This window comes from Mesocricetus auratus, unplaced genomic scaffold, assembly GCF_017639785.1.
Source record: "Mesocricetus auratus isolate SY011 unplaced genomic scaffold, BCM_Maur_2.0 Super-Scaffold_100007, whole genome shotgun sequence".
In the NCBI taxonomy this organism is placed as follows: Eukaryota; Metazoa; Chordata; class Mammalia; order Rodentia; family Cricetidae; genus Mesocricetus; species Mesocricetus auratus.
In genome coordinates this window covers 57,465,806-57,485,928 of record NW_024429191.1, presented here as the reverse complement: position 1 = coordinate 57,485,928, position 20,123 = coordinate 57,465,806, and the positions used below count along the sequence as shown (strand labels likewise).

At 53.9% G+C, this 20,123-nt stretch overlaps 1 protein-coding gene across 12 annotated transcripts in view; it reads left to right on the top strand.

Annotated features, from left to right (window-relative positions):
- The window catches only part of Ksr1 (kinase suppressor of ras 1), a 135,976-nt gene extending 116,058 nt beyond the window's left edge, over positions 1-19,918 (top strand). For 5 of the 12 annotated variants that reach the window (XM_040749249.1, XM_013118364.3, XM_021231146.2 and 2 more), the window contains 12 exons: positions 2,319-2,484; positions 4,552-4,593; positions 6,616-6,670; positions 7,212-7,260; positions 7,936-8,315; positions 9,355-9,451; positions 12,027-12,160; positions 12,796-12,927; positions 13,062-13,197; positions 13,862-13,995; positions 15,098-15,172; positions 17,168-19,918. In XM_040749249.1, coding sequence (XP_040605183.1) covers positions 2,319-2,484; positions 4,552-4,593; positions 6,616-6,670; positions 7,212-7,260; positions 7,936-8,315; positions 9,355-9,451; positions 12,027-12,160; positions 12,796-12,927; positions 13,062-13,197; positions 13,862-13,995; positions 15,098-15,172; positions 17,168-17,246 — 1,479 coding nt within the window. In that variant the 3' untranslated portion in view covers positions 17,247-19,918. Of the gene's footprint in view, positions 1-2,318; positions 2,485-4,551; positions 4,594-6,615; positions 6,671-7,211; positions 7,261-7,935; positions 8,316-9,354; positions 9,452-12,026; positions 12,161-12,795; positions 12,928-13,061; positions 13,198-13,861; positions 14,000-15,097; positions 15,173-16,057 lie in introns of those variants that run through there. The other 7 variants (XM_013118366.3, XM_040749245.1, XM_040749244.1 and 4 more) reach the window with 5 other exon arrangements.
- Positions 19,919-20,123: the final 205 nt, after the last annotated feature.

Here is a 20,123-nt window from a genome sequence, read left to right as displayed (position 1 = left end):
GGGCCGCTGTTGCTACTGCAGGGGTGGGCATAGTATCTGTCACGTTTCTCTCTAACTCGTCCTTTAGCCACGTTCCCCGCCCTTGCCCCGTTCCCTTTGTCACAGATGTCCCCAGAGATCCCGACAGTGTTGTTCCCTCCCACGCACCGCTTATGTCCACATTGTCCCCCTGGCAAATGCTAGACAGGGTGGGTCACCGAGTGAACGAGCAGCCTGTAGTGCGGCCGCTGTGACCTGCCTGGGTGACACTGCAGCTCAGGTCAGAAGTATGTCATTGCCGGCCATGCCTATGTCCCACCACCCTCCTGCTTACAGGGACTGGAGGTGGGGGAGGGGTTCTCAGCCTTGGAGTGGGAGCAGAAAGAGTGAAAGTGCCATTTAGTTGGTGCCATGCGGGCCAGCCGTCCTGTTAAGCAAGGCCAACTTCAGCTCTGTGAGCTTTGGATATATTGTACCCCCTCAGCCTTCAGATCTTGTAAGAGAGAAACTTTTAAACGTGGCACTAACTGGTTTGACCCTGGTTTGTCTAAGGAGTTGCTTTCTGCTCTAGGAAATAACGGCATTGGACTAGATCTGCAATCCACCTAACCCAGAGTACCCCTGGACCCTCCTTGGGCCTTTTGACCTTTTGACCTTTTAACCTTTTGGCCTTTTGACCTTTTAACCTTTTGGCCTGGTTAAGTTTCAAAGCATGGTCCCAAGCACTGTTTGGTCCAAGATAGCAGATCTATAAAAGAGGTGAGCAAACACTAGACACCTACTATGTCATGGCCTCCGTTTTTCTCCAAATCCACACAACGCTCTGGCATAATCGACGATGTGTCCCCTGTGTGGCTAAGGAAATGGAAGCTCAGAGAGCTCAAAGAAGTTGCCCAGAGCCACCCAACTAAGAAGTGGAAGAGCCCAGTGGGCTTCTGCTAGGGTCATACTTGGTTCTATTGCATGAAACTACAGACAGAAGGACTGAGCCTGAGTTCCCGCTCCCCACGCCACACTGTACCCCCTGATCCTGGGGCTCCCTGGGTGCCCTGGCCCCAAGCTGCAAGCCATCTGCCCTGCTCTGTCCTAACGTGCACAGCCCAGACTCACATTCACTGAGCAGAATCCACTGTTGTGTCGTCCCCATCATCACAGGTAGAAAAGCCCTGCTCTTATTCATCATCATCATCATCATTAGAAAGTTATTGATAAATAACAGAAAGTTACTGATATCCATGTCTCAACCTCTGGCCACCACACATGTGTAGAAATATGTTCAAGTATGTGCACATACAAACTACATTCAACTGTCTTTAAAATCCAGAAGCCATTTCATTCTGATTAGAAGCCGCGCCTGTCCAAGGCTTGAGCCCGTCACCTGTATTTTGCGAGATGAGGCTGGACAGGCATTGAAGCAGACCTGCCTCCACAGTCACTTCCTGGAGTCTTTCCCAGAACCCACCCCCACCCTGGCCTGCTTTTGAGACAAGGCGTCATTTATCCCAGGCTGATCTCTAACTTACTTCGTAGCCAACACTGCCTTTGACCTTCTGACCCTCCGGCCTCTGCCTCCTGAGTGCTGGGACTGCAGGCCTGTCCCATTATGCCCAGTTTTTTCAGTACTGGGACCAAAACCAGGGATTTGTATGTGCGAGGCAAGCATCGCACCAACTGAGCCACATCCCCAGCCTCCAGCCCTTAACCCTTAACCCTTCAAGATGGCAGACAGCGTTGGCCCAAGCTCTTGCCTCTTCTGGAGTTTTGTGGGTTCTCTGAGAGCTCTTGTACTGTTAGGGACAAGATCATGAAACCTCAGGTTCCATGCCTTGTTGTCGCCTGCTTTCTGCAGAGGGCCTGGCCCATAAAGAAGCTGCAAAAATGTTGGTCAGAGTATGAATCCAATTCATCAAGAAACTGGGTGCCCAGCTCAGAGCCAGGTGGGTGCTGGGGTGCGAGATGGTCGTCAGCAGACCTACCTTGGCTGTCTGCAGCTGACAAAGTGTGTTAAGGAGCCTGGATGCAGAAATGCTGGGAGCTACGGAAGGATAAAGAGGAAGAGCATACGTAGTTCCAGCTAGGGTTCGATGGGTTTTTAGGGGGAAGTAGGAACTACAGTAAGAAAGATGGCCAGGAATCCTTTAGGGGAGGGTCTCTAAGTGTCTTCTCATTGTATATTAAGCCCAGAAAATCTTGGCTACAGAGCAGAGCCCCAAGGATCTCCTGGCCTGACCTCCACCCATGGATGTGGAGGAGCAGGGAGAAAAGGAGGTCTCCAGCAGGTTGGCAGCTGCTGAGTTGAGCTTGCAGCCCCACCCATCCTGATGTCTCTGGTCCTGCAGGAGCATCCTCCAGCCATGAACCTGGACTCCAGCAGCAACCCATCCTCCACCACGTCCTCCACACCCTCTTCACCGGCGCCCTTCCTGACCTCATCTAACCCCTCCAGTGCCACCACGCCCCCCAACCCCTCACCTGGCCAGCGGGACAGCAGGTTCAACTTCCCAGGTACCACACCTCTGGGCTTTTCTGGGTGCTTAGGGATGGCCTCAGACCTTCTCGTGGTCTCCTCCAAGAACTGTGTCTGCGGAGCATTTGTTGAACGTGGGTTTGATGCTGTTGCACCCTTCTGACAGATGAGTTTGCTGGGCTTAAGACAGGAGGAGTGGCCGGCCCTGCATTGTACAGTGGCAGAGCTAGGGCCAAGCCCAAAGCTGTCTAGCACAGAGCCTGGGTTCTTGGGGTAACCCCAGGCTGCCTTCCCGTGCTTGTGGCGGCTTCTGCCCAGCATCACCCTCTCTCAGGGCTGCCTTCTGAGCTCAAAGGTGACGTGACAAAACCAACCAAAGGGCATTGGGCCGCTGTGGCATATACAGTTCTTTGAGTCTGGCTATTCACAAGACCTCACACTCCTTCATGTGCCACCCAGAGACCCTGGGGAATTAGAATGAGGTGCTCTCCGCTGAACAAGTGAGCTCCGGTGAACCCTGGGGCAACTCTGGAGGGCAGAGCTGAGCCCAGCTGCCCTCAGATGCGGCACCCTGGAACTGCAGGAAGAGGCCAAGATTGCATCCTCTTTTGCCCTCAGTTCCGGGCAGCCATACTGGGCCTCCCTGTCTCCAGGGAGCACAGCAAAGCCCACTGAGCCGCATGGCCCTGAGCTGTTACATCCTTGGCATCCTTGGCAAGGGCAGCTCTGCTGTCAGGCCAACCCTGGGCTTGCCCGGTTTGCGTCCTAGGGGAAAGAGTTGCAGCTCTGATGCTCCTGTTGGCTGTAACCCACAGGGTCCAGACCAGTCCCTCTGTCACTGGTCCCTGGCATTTTAAACCCAGAAAGACAAAGTACCACCACACCCCTCAACTCTTCACCTGAGTGGCAGGACCACACTGACCCAGTACACAGCCAGCAGCTGGCCAAGCAGCCTCTGGGCCCAGCGAGGACTGTGGGCTTTTGGGGTTGGTGAGGGGCCAAAGGGTAGGACTCTTCTGTCACCTGTTCTTGTGCCTTCCTTAATATGCATGTGGCTGGAGTACTCTTAAAAATGATGTCTGTCCCTCACATTGTTGCACCCTGTGTCTGAGCAGTGGCCCCTGGATTGGCTTCCTTTCCAGTTCTGCTCTGCCCTTACTCTCTGAACAAGTCTCTAGGTTTCTCTAAGAAGGACTGGTTTGAAAAGACAAGGGACAGAAAAAAATATGTTATTATGATATTGATCAGACCCTGTCACACAGATGACCCATAAGGGAAACGGGCCCCATTGTTCCTGCACAGGGGCCTCACCCTCTCCATGATCTTAGTGGACTCATGAACATGTCCCTGCAGGGCTGGGGTGAGCCCACAGGGAAGGAGCTTGGACCCCTCGTGCCACCTGCCTTACCCTGTGCTATCCAGGAGCCTCACCGTTGCCCTTCACAGAAAGCCTGGGCAAGCTCATGTATTTCCCTACTCGCCCGCAATAAGGCATTGGGGGGCTAGCTGCCTCCCCAGGTCCTAGAACCTATGGAGGAGAGCTGAGGTTAGACTCACCCAGAGTCCCAACTACTTGTAAGGCCACAGCAGAAGGGAGTCCATGGCTTTGAAACCAGTAGCAAGCACGTCAGAGATAGAAAACAAGTGGCTTGTGATGGTTCCCTGCTGGGTCACAGCGCTTGGAAGTATCCAGAGCTCAAGTGGGGAGGTCAAGGTGCTTGTGGGTCGGGGTAGACCGAAGGGAAGGAGGCCGTTCTGCACACACTGTTGGCATCATCTGACCACCGTTCTCCCTGCTCCACCTTAGCCTCTTGGCTCATGTGCATTTTCTAGAACAAAATTGGCCCGAACTTTTCCCAGTGCTCATTGGCCGGGGCTGTGTAGCCCTCTGCTCCTGGGCTCGCCACTTCCTGGGCTACGGAACTTCTCCAGTTCCGTTCCTTTTTCCTGCATGGCTCCGCCTTTTCTCACCAGAGACCCTGGGGCAGAGCCACCTAAGCCAATAACCAGCACCGCCCCCCAAGTCCACGCCCCCGCCCCGCCCCCCCCCCCCCCGCCTCCCGCTGCCTTCACTCTGTGTGACTCAACTCCTCTTCTGTTTTAAGCTGCCTCCTTCATTCATCATAGACAGCAGTTTATCTTTCCAGGTGAGTCTTCCGCATGGGTCCACTCACTGCCCCGTGCTGTGACCCTCTGTCTATCCCACCTGGTGCCTTCTCCCCATGCGCTTGAGTCCACTGCAGCTGGGCAGGAGAGCGAGACGTCCTGGAGGTGTGAACCCTGGTGTGGGTAGTGCCTTGCTGGATGGAGCCCTGGAGTCCATCCTAGAGGCTGCAGGGAACGGGTTCAAGGTCACACTGCCCAGAAGTGACAGAAGAAGGATGAGAACCCAGAGCAGAATGAGGGGAGGGACTGCTTGCTGGTGCCTTGTGAAAAATGAGTGACAAGGGAAAGCCAATTTGGGAAAATCTTACAGGCAACATCATCATCAGTCAGCACATTTTGCCTTTCCCAGCCCTAACACACAGTGCCACCTGCTGGTAGTCAGTGGAACTACCTCATTACAGAAAGCTTGAAGGAAAAACTTTACATTCAGTAAGACCATCCTTGGATTCCCTTCACCAAAAACTATTTTGCACACTTCTGTATTTGCCCATACTCCTTCCCCTTTGAGGCTATATAATTGATGCTTTTCTCCTCCCACTAGAAGTACCAACTCTATGGACCTCTGTACTTCAGACAACTCTAATAGTCTTTTCTCTGATTTGTCAAGACTGGAAGCCCCAGTATTTTGGTTATTCCAGGCTTTTCATTTTTTAAATACTCTATTTTTTATTTGTTTATGTATATGAGTGCTTTGTTTTCATCCATACCACAAGAGGGCACCAGATCTCATAGGTGGTTGTGAGCCACCATGTGGTTGCTGGGAATGGAACTCAGGACCTCTGGCAGAGCAGCCAGTGCTCTTAACCTCTGAGCCATCTCTCCAGCTCCCATTGCAGGCTTTTCTATTCTCCAGATTCGCTCCCTTCAAGGATCGAGTTGGAACATTCAGTAACCATTATCCCTGTAATTCTACTCAGGTGTGCGTGGGCTGCCAGGCGCTTGGGGATTCCCCCATCTCCCGAGAGCCTTCCTAGTCACCAGTTCTAGGATATGTGTGGACGCTAGTGTCCCCTCAACTGGGGGACCCCAGCACTCCTTCCTGAGTGGCCTGTTTTGCCCTGCAGGAGGGGGTGGGGCTTCATGTACTAACGCAAAAGGAGCGCATGAGAACAATGCACAATGCGCTCTGTGAAGGAGAGTGTGAGGTTTCCCAGACCTTTGCCCGCACCCCACACCCCGCCGGAGACATGGGTAGCTCCTGGAGTAGCCTGTGCATTCGTGAAAATGTGGGCCTGGCAGTCTGGAGGCGATGTAGAGGAGGCTGGAGAGGCTGTAGCTGTTGCTTCTGAGGCCCCGGGGCCCCAGCGCTGGCCAGGATGTTGTGCACATGTGTGCACTGCCACATAGGAAGGCCCACAGCTTCTGTCAGGGTCTTTGTCCAAGGCAGGAAAGGGGCCACTGAGAGCTTGAGCTGTCGCCACTTCCTGGTTCTTTTTTGAGAGAGGGGAGCCCTGCTCACAGCACCACACTTCATGTGGCACTTTAGTTCCACTCAGGGAGGGGTGTATCTATCTCTGGTATCCTAGAGGTGGGTCTTTGTGCTACAGCTGGACCATCTAGGGCCGGGGGGTCAGCCTCAGCTGCCTCCCGGTGCACAGAGTGGATGTTCTCCTTTGTGCAGAGCTGTGACACCAGCTACCCAACACCAGAGTCAGGAGCGAGGACCAGCAGCTATACCAGGGGCTCCATAGCTGCCAGCCCTGCTTCCTACCAGAAGGGCCCTCTGCAGAGGTGGCAGTGTTAACTTTTGCCACTTGTGGGTCATTTGCGCCCAGCGGTGGTGTTAATCATTGGGGTCTCTCTAGAGTCACTCACCCAGAGCCTCTGCCTGGGGCAGCCATGTAGACCAAAGGCTGTAGAGACTGAGTTTGTGTTAGCCCATCCTAGTGGAAGTGGCTTGAGGAGCGGTGGCAGCTCGGGAGAGAAGGGCTGTCCCTGGTGTGCTGGTCTTTGGAGATGAAGGAAAGCACGCTCACACTTTGCTCGTGTTCTCTTTCCTACAGACATTTCAGCCTGTCCCCAGGCAGCCCCGCTCTCCAGCACAGCCGACACTACACGGTATGAACCCTCCGCAGCCACCTCCCAACCCGTCCTACATATCTGACTCTCCGGTTCTATGCCAGCCTGGTGGGGAGCCAGCCTGTTTCATCCTCGGAGCCTGGGGATTGATTTGCCTCCCGTTGGTACAGTGAGCACTGTGTGGGGCTGTGTATACAACAGCAGCAGGCGTGTGGCCCAGGAGGAGATATAGGTGAACAGAGACCTGCTGAACACCGCTCCTGTCTCTGGATCTCCGTTAGGTTGCCTTGAGCACTTGGCTGCTGGTCCCTCAGTTCTCAGCCAGTGAAGTAGGTCTCTGAGTACAACCACTTAGAGGGGTTAAATTACGTAAGTTCACGGTATGAGGAGGTGATAGCCAGGTCTCAACGGCAGGAGCATGGGGCCCTGTGTCGTGCTGCAAGGGCCAGGGTGCCAGCTGCCCCCCATCCCACCCCCTCCAGTCAGCCTCCTGCCTGTGTCTGCGGCTCTCATATTGCCTCACCCAGGGCCACCCTGGCCCAGCCCAGGATCTCCTTGACAAAGCCTGTTTCACTCCTAGGCTCGAGGACCAGCCCAAAGCAGATGTGCTGGGTGTTCATGAAGCAGAGGTGAGTTGGAGAGGCATGCATGAGACCCAAGGTAGCTAGCAGCCTCTCTCTCCTCTCTTCTTAGGGTGTACAGGGTCTCAGTGGGGGCCCTGGGGGTTGAGGGTGTGAGTCTGTTGCAGCAGGTGTGGGTACATGTACAGGGTAGAATAATGTACCTGCAAGAACCTCTTTATTCTCCTGTTCTGACTCCCAGCCCACAGACCCAGGCCCTGGCCTGGGAGCCAGTCCAGTCAGCCAGGGACTGGCTGTGTTCTCAGAGCTTGAGAGACAGCTGTGATGGCTGTCAAGGACCGCCCGCCATCTTCATCTTAACCAGGTGTGGTTGTGCCCACCGGTAATCCCAGTCCTTGGGGAGATAGAGGTAGGAGGATCAAAAGTTCAAAGTCATCCTCAACTACACAGCAAGTTGGAGGCTAGCCTGGGCTACATGAGACCCAGAAAGAAGCCACCATCCTGTCTTTCAAACAGAAATATGAACTAAACCTGGGTCTCTGCAGAGCAACATGACTTAGAATGCTATTGCTGCTGGGAGGCAGGACATAGGCATCAGAAGCTGTGTGTTCGGGCAGGAGACTACCAGAAGGAGGCCAAGGTGCGGGGCTGGGTGGTGCCTGGCCAGCATTCCAGGAAGAGAAGACCCAGACTCTCCCCCCTCTCTGTTCAATCTCCTTTCAGGCTGAGGAGCCTGAGGCTGGCAAGTCCGAGGCGGAAGATGATGAGGACGAGGTGGATGACCTCCCCAGCTCCCGCCGGCCCTGGCGGGGTCCCATCTCTCGAAAAGCCAGCCAGACTAGCGTGTACCTACAGGAGTGGGACATCCCTTTCGAACAGGTGGAACTAGGAGAGCCCATTGGGCAGGGCCGCTGGGGCCGGGTGCACAGAGGCCGATGGCATGGCGAGGTGGCCATTCGGCTGCTGGAGATGGACGGCCACAATCAGGACCACCTGAAGCTGTTCAAGAAGGAGGTGATGAATTACAGGCAGACCAGGCATGAGAACGTGGTGCTCTTCATGGGGGCCTGCATGAACCCACCACACCTGGCCATCATCACCAGGTGAGCCCCCCACCTGGGCCCATGAGCCGCACAGCTTCCCGGTCCCTAAAGCGTGCAGCTTCTGTGGATGCCCTGGAGGATGTGGAAGGGTTGTCAGAGAGAGGAAGAGAAAAACCAAAGACCAAGAGTCATGTCTCCATCCACACTGCCCACTAATGTCAAAACATCAGAGATGGGCGTGGCAGCATCCATCTGCAGTGCTGGCACTTGGAGGCTGGGAGGGGAATCTTGAGCTTAAGATAGCCGGGCCACATAGCAAAACCTTGTCTCGCCTCAAAAGAAAAACAAAACAAAACAAAAAACGTCAGGTACTCATGGCTTCCATTCCACGAAACCAAGAGAGCCCTCACCAACGTGAGGTGTCCTGCACCTTATGCAAGCAACCCTTCCCAAATAAACAGCTGGTTTTTAAATATGATAAATGGGTTTTTCTCAAAGATAAGGAACTCCTAAACAGTATCAGATCACTAGAGTTCCCTGACCCATTCTGTAAAATTCCAGCCCAAAGTGAAACATGGAGTCCCCAGGGAGTCCACTTGGGAGTGCTTCAGATCTGCAGCCTTCTCTGCTATCTGTCCACCCTTCTCTTGCTCAAGCTTTCCCAATGAGCTTAGAATTAGTGAAAGGGTCTTCACAGAGAGGCGCATACAATACTCAGTTAGCAACATGATGTAATTGCCTGGGATCTGCATACAATGAACATGATAATCTCCGTAGTGAGTGCTCCATATAGCCTGTTGAGAGTCCTGGAGGACAAGTCCTTCCTCATCTGAGTTCTGCTCAGCCCTGAATGGCTGGGAGTATGGATGAGCTGTTTCCTTATGCAGGGAAAGCTGGCATGCCCTGCACCTCCAGAAATGGATGTGCATGTATGTATAAGCATGTCTAGCCATCTGGAGTCTTGCTTTAAAACTCATGTTCATGGCTTGTGTTGGTTGGGTTGGAGAACCTTCCAGAAGCAGGTGGGCCTGGTTCCATGGGGGTGGGGTCAGTCTGTAGTAGCTCCAGGCCTCTTTCCAACCCCTACTACCCTCAACAGTTTCTGCAAGGGACGGACGTTGCACTCATTCGTGAGGGACCCCAAGACGTCTCTGGACATCAACAAGACGAGGCAGATCGCTCAGGAGATCATCAAGGTAAAGGTGGGGTGCAGGTTGGGGTTCCAGCTGCCTCTAGAGCTCTTGGCCCTTGCCCAGGCCATAGCTGCCCATGCCAGGTGATTTGTGGCTCCTCTGTCTCCTAGCTAGGGCACCTCCGCCTGGTCCCCTGCCTCATCCAATCAAATCCAGAGCTTGCCACTCAGTCAGTGTTGATTGAACTGAATTAGCTGTGAAGAAACACTGCATGTTCTAAAGATGCTATCCCTCTAGCTGTGTGACCTCATGGAGCTTGCTTAGCATCTCTGAGCCTCTGCTTCCCCCCCTGTAAATACCAGCACAGCCTCCTTGATTAGGTCAGAGCAGAGACAAAACCAAGTTATCTGTACAGAGAACAGTTGGCAGGGAGCTAGTGCATCATCAGTAGGAAACAGTGTCTCACTTCAGGACATCAAAAGACCCACACTTGGGGCTGGGTGGTAGTGGTGCATGCTTTTAGTGCCAGCACTTGGAAGGCAGAGGCAGGCAGATCTCATTGAGTTCAAGGCCAACCTGGTCTACAAAGTATGTTCCAGGACAGCCAGGACTGTTATACAGAAAAACCAGAAAGGAACAGAGGGAGGGAGGGAGGGAAGGAGGGAGGGAGGAAAAAAAGGAAGGTAGGAAGGAAGGAAGGAAGGAAGGAAGGAAGGAAGGAAGGAAGGAAGGAAGGAAATCATGATGGCATTTGGGGACAAACCAGGATTTTCAGTCTACCCCTTTCTTTCCCATGTCCACACTTCGAAACTAAACCTCCAAGACCAAAACCCAAAGTGTCACCTCTGCCTCAGGTGTGGTCTTTCACCAAGGGCTCTGCTCCACCCCACCCCCCACCTGAATCCTGCCCCTTCCCACTCACCCTTCTCCTTCAGATCTGGGAGCTGCCCTTTGAGTCATAGGAGCCAAGGGGCCAGGCTGGCTACTTCCAGGACCCAGGAGGAAAGTGGCTCAAAGGCTCTGGAGCTGCCTCTTGGTGCCCCTCCGCCATCTATTTCCTTCTTGCTGAAAGGTCTCCTCTTGCCCCTGGGGGCACTGGCACAACCTCCACCCCACCCCACCCCCTCACTTCCTTTTTGGGGTGATCTGAGGTGCACCTGACCTTCGGTGAGAGGGTTTGCAACTTGAGGGTGCTGTGGAGACCCCGGGAAATCCTGGGGGAAAGACTGATGGTCCAGGCTCACTCAGCTCTAGAACTTGTCTCTAGAACCTGGCGCTTTCTGTCTGTCACTCCTGGTTTTGTGTATTTGGGTGGTTTTATTTTGTTTCATTACAGACACTCATGCTACTATATAGCTGAGGATGGCCTTAAACCCCTGCCTCCACCGCTCAAGTGCTGGGATGACAAATGTAACCCATTAAGCCCCACGTAGTGCCTGTGGTGTGAGCAAGCCTCAGAGAGGGACAGCTGCTTGTCCTTAGTCAGCCCATGGTGGAGCCTGTCACTCCAGCACCTGGGCCATGGGTTCTGTGCACCTGACCCTTGAATGGTCAGGCCAGAAACTCGCTGGTGGGAATCACCCACTGCGTTTCACCTGACGGATGAGGAAGCAGTCTCAGAGAGGCCAGCCCTGTGCCTGAAGCTACACAGTGCTAGTTGAGTGGAGATGGAGCGTGGAACTCAGACTTCAGACTTCATCTGGGGCTCCTAATACCAAGGCGAGGTGATAGAAATGGCTGAACTTTAGATTTCATCCTAGGAATGTCTCTTTTACCTGCCCTGAGTGTTGCCCTGCCTAAGAGCAGAGCCCAGCTAGGGAACTCTGAGAGCCTGCTCATTTGGGTCCCTTTGCCCTAGTCTGGATGTTATTATTGCCCAAATCTGCCCAAATCTGTTTCTACTCTCTCTCTCTCTCTCTCTCTCTCTCTCTCTCTCTCTCTCTCTCTCTCTCTCTCTCTCTCTCTCTCTCTCTCTCTCTCTCCCTCTCCCTCTCCCTCTGTGTGTGTGTGTGTGTGTGTGAGAGAGAGAGGGGGGGGGTGCAAGAGTGTGCCTGGTGCCCACAGAGACCAGAAATGGGCACTGAATTCCTTGGAACTAGAGTTACAGATGGCTATGAGCCACCCTATGTGGGTGCTGGAAACTGAACTCTGGTCCTCTGCAAGAGAAGGAAATGCTCCTAACACGGGGCCATCCCTCCAGCCCTGGTTATTTAAGATCGGTAATGCTGAGTACTGAACACAGGACTGTGTGCATGCTAAGCCCATGCTTTGCTACTGAGCAACATCTCCAGTCCGTATCCCTCACTGGTCTTTACACTCCTTGACCTCTGCCCACTGCCAGCCACTGTGTCCGTGCCCCCACCTTACCCAAGTCTCAGGGCAGCAGAATGTCATAGAAAGAGCATGAATTCATTTGATGTCAGATCTGGGCTTCATGTTTAATTGCTGTGTGGTTGGGGCAAGTCACTCGCCCTCTGTGAGCCTCCATCCCTTCATCTGTAAGGTTAGAACAGTATCCGTCCGCCTGCTGTCTGTGTAAAGGTTGATGAGGGGATGGGTAATTGCCTCACCCTGGGTAACGCTCAGCCGCCATCTCTTAGCATCCCCACCCTCTGATACAAGGTTGGCTGTCTTGCAGGGTATGGGGTATCTTCATGCCAAGGGCATCGTGCACAAAGACCTCAAGTCCAAGAATGTCTTTTATGACAATGGCAAAGTGGTCATCACGGACTTTGGACTGTTTGGGATCTCTGGCGTGGTCCGGGAGGAACGGTGAGTTGACCATGGGCGTCTGCGTGGGTCAGGCAGCTGCAGCACTGCACGGGTGTAGAATACCCCTGACTGTATTGTTAGCGAGAGCCTTCCCTGCACAGGCCAGGTTGCCTCGGTTCCTGGTTCTGCCCATGTGGTTTCAGTGCAGAGTTGGGTCTGGGTGATGTTTGGGTCCCTCATAGGACTTGATTTCCAGGTGGGTACTCATGGAGGTGGAGTCTGCTGGCACATTAAGCTTGGCTACTCAGTGATGGGTGAGGGACCCAGCTTATACCCCCTTGATGAGAAAGAACATTCTGTTTCCTGTGGTTGTTTGGGGGTTGGGTGGCATGTAAAGCTCCTACATAAGAATGGGGGCTGGGGTCTCAAGGAAGATTGACAGGCAAGAGAGTCTGTGTGCAGGTTTGACATCTGCGGATAGGCCTGAGGTCCTAGACAGACCAGCCCCTCTCTGGGTACAGGGACTCAAACACGGTCGGCAGCAGCTGCCTGCCATGCCCAGCCTGTTCAAGGACAAAGGAGACCTCCACATTCCTCTCTGGGCTTTCTCTACACATGTGAGTGCGCACAGATATGTACAGTCAGGCCACCTGCTCCCCACTGAGCGTGGTCCATGTCCTTGTCCCGGTCTCCAGGCGGGAGAACCAACTGAAGCTGTCCCATGACTGGCTGTGCTACCTGGCCCCTGAGATTGTACGAGAAATGACACCCGGGAGGGATGAGGATCAGCTGCCCTTCTCCAAAGCGGCTGATGTCTATGCGTTTGGGTGAGTAGGCCAGACAGTGCTGGCCATCGGGCTGGGAAGTGTGCCCTGGAAAGTCACAGCTGTGCTCCTCACATAAAGCCTCCGGTGGGGTTTTCTGATGCTCCAGTAGCCCACGCTGTGTCGTGTCTCCGTAGGACTGTGTGGTATGAACTACAGGCGAGAGACTGGCCCTTCAAGCACCAGCCCGCAGAGGCCTTGATCTGGCAGATTGGAAGTGGGGAAGGAGTGAGGCGCGTCCTGGCATCCGTCAGCCTGGGAAAGGAAGTCGGCGTGAGTAGAGGGAAGCAAGGCCCAAGGGTGGGCCCTGACGTGACTGCCCGCCTGGGAAGGGCCACAGAGAGGCTCTCTGGCTTTAAGGCACAAGGGTCGTTGTAGTTAAGAACAAAAACCTGTGTTGCCGAGCCTGGCCACGAGTGGGAGCCACCCTCCTGGGTGTCAGGGCTGCAGAAGGTGCCGTGGGACTGGGTGGACCTTGAGAGGAAGCCTTCGCTCCATCACAGCCGCTGCTCAGCAGGTTAGCAGCTGCTGCTCCTGTGTTCAGCTCTTGTCTCTACCCTGGTAGCACTGAGACGCCCCCTTGTGGCAGCTTCACCCTCCATACATTCCCAGGACCGCCCGTTCACCTATGGACACTTCCAAATTCATAGGATGTACCTTGCATCTTGCAAAGGCCACCTGTCTTCATTCCCCCTCTCTCCTGTTTCCATTCTGCTTGACTTGGTCGCTGGTATTTGGGAAGGACAAGTTGAGGAAGAAGGAGGGCAGGCAGGTTCATTTTGAGCTGGAAGGTTGGTGGCTCATCTGAAACACTTCCCGGGTTCTGTGTCCATGGTTGTGCAGGGCACTTGGGAACTTCACAGGGGCCCTGATGAAGTGTCCTAGCCACACGCCTCCCTCCCTCCCAGCTGCCCACACACCACTGTGCCTCTTACAGGAGATCCTGTCTGCGTGCTGGGCTTTCGACCTGCAGGAAAGACCCAGCTTCAGCCTGCTGATGGACATGCTGGAGAAGCTGCCCAAGCTGAACCGGCGACTCTCCCATCCTGGGCACTTTTGGAAGTCGGCTGAGTAAGTACTCCCTCCATAAGCCAGACCTGCGCATCAGAGCCTGGAGATCCTCTGTCTGGAGTGTTTAAGGGCGCCCTCTGCTGGACTTGCATCAGACTGCGCTCTGGGGCTTCCATAGGACAGAAGGGTAGAGAGGCCCTTAACTGACAAACACCTCCAGCCCACCTACGGGAATCTGCACGTCATTGTATTAGGTCATCACTGACACCAAGCCCAGGCTAGACCAGTGTGAGAAAGTTATGCCTGAGAGGAGAAAGGGTCAGAGGTCAGGACCATGTGGGTACCAAAACAGCTCCTAACAAGCAGCATCAGTATTGCTTAGGCTGCTTCCCACTTAGTCACTGAGCTGTTGAGCACTGAAATCTTGCTGTCCCATAACTCGCTATGTAGCACTTGTGTCAGAAACCTTTCCCTCGTGGTCCTTTGTGTCCTGAGGCACAGAGCAGCAGGGGCCACTGTCATCTCCCCTGTATTTTGTCCTGTTCTCTTTCTACTCTGGCTCTCTGGCTTCCTTCCCCAAAGACCCCTCTCCAGCCACACCCCTTTGTCAGGCTATGGGGCCTGGTCACTTGCCTCAGTTTCCAGAGTGGGACTTAGGTAAGGAAGTGTGCCAAGAAGTATCAGGTAAATCCTGTAGGCTTGGCAGGTGAGGTGCTGGCATTGACCGCGGGGGAGCCTGTGCTGCTGTAGATGGTGCCCCTCTGAGCACAGGCTTCCTCTCCCACCAATCCATGCCTGTACCAGGCGGGCAGTGGCAGTCAAAGATGACCCCTGTTCCTGGAACCCAGTCGGCTCCACCTTCTCATCTCCACAGCCACCAGCTCCCAGGCTTCCATGACAGTCAGGATGAGCTTTCTGTCCTTGGTCTCTGCTCCCCTAGACACAGGGCCTCTGACTCTCACCTCTCGTTTCTTTCCCATTGGCTCTGCCACTTTTTATTTTCGGGGGGTGGCGGATACGCTGGCCTGTCTTGTCATCTCCCCTACCTCACCATCCTGACTCTTCCTCCTGTCTGCTGGCTGCTGTCACCGCCCGGCTGACTGGCTGGACCGGAACCGACGGCTTCTTCAACTGCTGGTGAAATGGTCTCCTGCACCTCCAGCCGCTGGCGGAGCCGCTACTACTACGGGAAAGGACGCTGTGACTTTAAGAGCTCCTGTCCGGTTCTGGAGGAATAGTGTGTTCCTATCACTTCTCTCTTCCTGCCTGTGTGTGGCTATCCTGCTGCATACCTACCCTTCCTGTTCTCTCTGCATGCTAGCTTCTCACCTCTGTGCTTTCATCCTCGAAATCCACAGTGACCTCTTGCAACTGAAGCAGCCACCAACAAGGGCCACTGGGCTAGTGTTTCTCACAGAGGGATGTGGCAGGTGGGGCCCCTCTCCACACCACATGGGCTGGCATGTGGGTGAGGGAGAATGAGCTCCTTGAGCCAAGTCCCCCAATTCCCACTTCTGGCTGAAGCTCAGAGGAGAATCCCATGAGCCACTTGTGGTAGCATATGCCTATTATCCCAGCATCCAGGAGGCTGAGGCAGGGGGATTTTAAGTTTGGGTTCAGCCTGGGATACATAGTGAAATCTCAGAAATAAAAGCACCAATGGCAGCTGGGCATAGTGACACACACATCCCTTTAATTCCAGTTGCAGAGGCAGGTAGATGTCCATGAGTTCAAGGCTAGCCTGGTCTGTGTAGTAAGACTCTGCGGTAGAACTCTTGCTTAGTATGTATGAGGCTGGAAATGCTAGTAATAGTCATAATAAATAAAGATGTGGAGGGAAGGAATCGAGTAAGCAGAAGTGATCGTCTCTAGGAAGCCAATTTGATCATCACCAGCCAGGCTTAAGGAACTGAGGGGTGCCTGGAACCACCCTGTGGGGACTCAGAAATCATCCCTTGTGCCCACGCCAACTGTCAGACTTGCCCCGCTGCTGTTCTGAGGGGTAGAGTTGGGGATCCTAGTCTCTGCAGGCAGCTGTGTCCCCGGGCAGCTGCTCTGGCCAGGCGCTGTGCCCTGGCTCCTTGAGGCTCGAGTTCTGACGCTGCTCTCTCTCTGTCTGTAGGTTGTAGGCCTGGCTGTCTTGCATGTCCTTCCTCCTAATCGCCAGCTCAGCTCCGTGACTTCTGCTAAGACTCAAAGGCCAGCAGGCACTAACCCAGGGGATGCCATCTCTGCTGGTCCGGTCTCCTCCCTGCAGACTCCTTCCTGAGCTCTGTTTTTAACAACAGCCCCTCCCCTCCACGTGGCCTGTGGGTACCTGACTTGAGTCACTGTCAGGGGAGGATGGCACTAACAGATGACCTCTCGAGGCAGAAGAACAGCTTTCAGCTGCCTTCGTGGATGAGACGGTCTTTTCTCTCTCGTTCTCCCAAGACTGGCTCTTGCTTGTGTTCCTCTGATCCCTAGCCCCTACTAACACCTTAATGAGCCCTTGCTGAGCGTGCTCAGAGGATGGGGAGGGCTTGGCGATCCTGGGACATTGTCCTGCAAGGGGTATAGTGGTTCAGAACTGTCCCGAGCTAGCACTGAGGTCATGGGCCCTGTCTGGAGTTCTCTGTCTATCTGGTGAAGACAAAGGACAGTCAGCATGCAAACACACGTGTACACACACACACACACACACACACACACACACACCCTGAGTTGCTGTGAAAGGCATCAGTTCAAAAGGGCTGGATCCTTAGGAACCACACTCAGAAACATCGTAAACCAAGTGGTATCTGTCACTCAGTGATGGAGGAAGAGCTGCTGTCACATCTGCTAGGGGTTCCACGCCCTGACTGGATCCATACAAATGCACTCAGGATTCTGCTCCATGCTGGCTCCATTTCTAAAAGGAGTGTGTGACATCAGTCCTGGCCCGGGTCCTCAGTCACTCACCAGTTTCACATCCACATGGAGCGGCCAGTGAGGAAACGGCCTCCGTGAGCCCACAACGGCTACTGCCATGCTGGGTGCTGGCAAGTCACATGAACAAGCCATGTCACTGTTTCCCTTATCCCACTAGGTGGGGAATGTAGCCAAGGCCCAGAACTTAGGGTGGCCAGGAGCAGCTCTGCCAAGGCTATGGACCGAGTCCTCACTCAGATCCTCTGCTAAGCATAGCCAGCAACTCCTTAACTCTGGTCAAAAGCAGCAGAGCCATAACCCGTGTCTCTGCTCCTCTCTGCAGCATCAACAACAGCAAAGTCATGCCCCGCTTTGAAAGGTTTGCCCTGGGGGCCCTGGAGCCCAGTAACCCCAAGATGTAGCCAGCCATGCACATACGTGCAGAAGTATCTTCCTTTCTGAAACATGATTATGAAACACGCAAACTACCACCAGGAGGAATCAGAGAAGCCTTGCGTGGCAAGCTACAGACCAGGAGAGTCACTCCTCCGTGAAGAGTGCGCGTTACAGAGGTGTGTGGGGCTCAGGATCGGAGCCATACATGCCTCTCCAGATGACACCACTACAGCCAGTGTTTACATAGAGGTCTCTGCCCCGCAGACTTGGTGTTTTACAGTAGTTAATAAAATTCTGCAGAGGGGTGCTGGCACTTCGGAGCAAAGAAATACCCCCCAACACTCCCTTCTCTAAGACCCTGCTACATCGAGGGGCCCAGGGTTGAGCGAGAAGGAGGAAAAGCTGCACGATCATGACAGGATGTTTCCCGGGCCTATGCTTTGACCCTGATCCCTGCTGGTCCCTCTGTTTGTCCTGTAAGGAACTCCAACCCTTTCTTAGCTTGCATAGGAAACCCTGGCTAGGAGCCCATCTGGATTATGGTCAGGACTTCCTGAAGAGTTTGAATTCAGTCTCTGCTCTGATCTGGGCTTGTTGTGCTAAAAAGTACAGACCGAATCCAAGTGGCTTCTAGATGGAGCTGAGGATTCTACCGCAGAGGAAGGAAACAGCCACGCATCTGTGGAGACATCTGCTGCTTCTCTGAGGACTCCAGGCAGACATGAAGGCTATGGAACTCAGCCTCTATCATCACTCACACACCAGTGTGCCTCATGTCAGCCCCCAGAGCCAAGAGCTAGCCCATCAGCTGTGTGTACACTGAGTTCTTTCTTGGTTGATGAGAATAGGGAAGGTGGCAAATACAGCCTGTGATGACCCTAGCACTTTAAAACTCTTGTCCGGGTCATGTCCGAAGATTCTAGACCTTCCACCACTTCTACTACCCCAGTCGCATTGCAGCCTTCTAGCCCATTCTGACCCCTGTGACCCTGAGCTCAGATGAGGGCATGAGGCTGACCAGACACTTGAGCCAGATGCACCTAGTAGGTCCCTACCTGTGAGTCTCAGACTTCTGTTAATGCCAGTGAGCAGGAGGGGCTGGATTAGGGCGAATCACACGTGCTCCACAGGAACTGTCACCTGCAGAGGTTGGGCAGCGGGGACGGAATGGGAGTGGAGAAGCAGGTAGATTAGGGCCGTAGGCTTACAGACCCTCTGTGGAGTGGCCATGTGGCTCTCTCGGTTAAACACCAACTAAAGCCTCAGTTTTCAGAGCCTGTCCTAGGGCCAGGGTCCGGTTCTGGTAGACAGGCCATTCTCTGGACAGTTGTAGGATCCTCCCCATACCCTACCCCACCCCCAGCACAGTTGTCCATGCCCCAGGAGAGCTGGGCCAGTAGCATCTTGACCCTGCCCCAGTGTAGGGGGATGGGGAAGACCTGTGAGCCTGAGTTCAGCTCTGTCCTCTGAAATGTCACGTCACTTCCCCATTCCTTTGGCTGTCCACCCCAGCCCTTGGTATGGCCTCCCCACTCCAGGACCCCAGTGTAGCTGCTCTGTGGCTGTCTCATGTCTGTACTTCTCAGAGGCCGCAGTGCCTGAGCCTCTGCCGTTCTTTCACTTTGTGAATGGTGTGATGTTGGCCTCCCCTCACAGGGAGAACATGAGCCATCAGGCTGGCATCTGAGTCAACCCTTTCCCTCAGCACCAAACCACAGACAACATGACACACAGCCTACTGACAGTGAGCCTGGGTCTGTCTCTGTGTGGTGAACATCTCAGTTCAGAAAGCTTTGAGCCCTTGCAGTGTATGTGGTCCTGTGCTGGGGACCAGATAGGAATAGTCATGGTCCCTGCCTTAAGGAGCTGATCATCTGCTGGGGGCCTATATGCAGGGAACCCGAAACTGCCACTTGGCTCCAAGGGTGGAGCTATAGTGCTGGGACCCTCCACATGTCCCCTCCAAGCCCTTCCCCTGTACTGCCCTTCATTTTAAAAAGTCCCCATCATGACCCCTGCTTCCTTTTTGACTTAAGTGACTGTGAATCGAGGTTAGGAAAGTTTGCCTCCTCTGTGCTGTCCTTGTCTCCTGGGAAACGCATGAAGGACAACAGATACTGTGAATTCAGCCCCCATAGCCACTGTGAAGGCAATGAAAAAGGCTTGAGCTGCAGAGGGCCTGCCCACCTAAGGTCTGAGTCCAGGCACCCTGTGTTCCCAGCCTCACCTCCAAGGAGGCTTTTAGCCATCAGAGTGGTGGCGAAGTCATGAATCCTAGCTAGTGCTGGCCTGGTCGCTCCTATGCACCAATCGGAACTCTTGGCCATTGTCTCCTTGTGGTCCAGGCATGGAGCGGCAAGCCTGTGTTGCTCTGTAGCGACAGAGTGGGGTGAAATAGCCATGCTATGCTGCAGTGCTAGCCAGGACGTCATCTGTGTGGGCTCCCAGTGTCTTCTGTGGCCACAGGGCACACGTTTATTTGCTTATTTTGAATGTGATGTAAAATTTGTACAGTAAAAGTTTTTATATTTTCTATCAATTGCATTTGTCTTCCAGAAATGCTTTAATTTAAATTAAAATGATTAGTCTCGATGAGCGTGTTATATTGTATTGGGGTGTTTGCCACTGTTAAGAATGTACCCTCTGGCTGAGCCAGGCCTAAGGGTCTGGGGTTTGTGAATAAAGTTTTACCAAGGTCTTCTGGGGCTCATGTTTGTTTTGACCGGTCTAGATGTGGGTGGATGGCATAGGAGGGCAGGGATGGCGAGCTTGGGGGTCTAAACCCCTTTCAGGAGTTAAGGACTGGAGGATCAAGGATTCAAGCCCATTGTCAGCTAGATAGGAAGTTCCAGGCCAGCCAAGGCTACATGAGACCTTAATGAGAGAGGGGGGAGGGGAGAAGG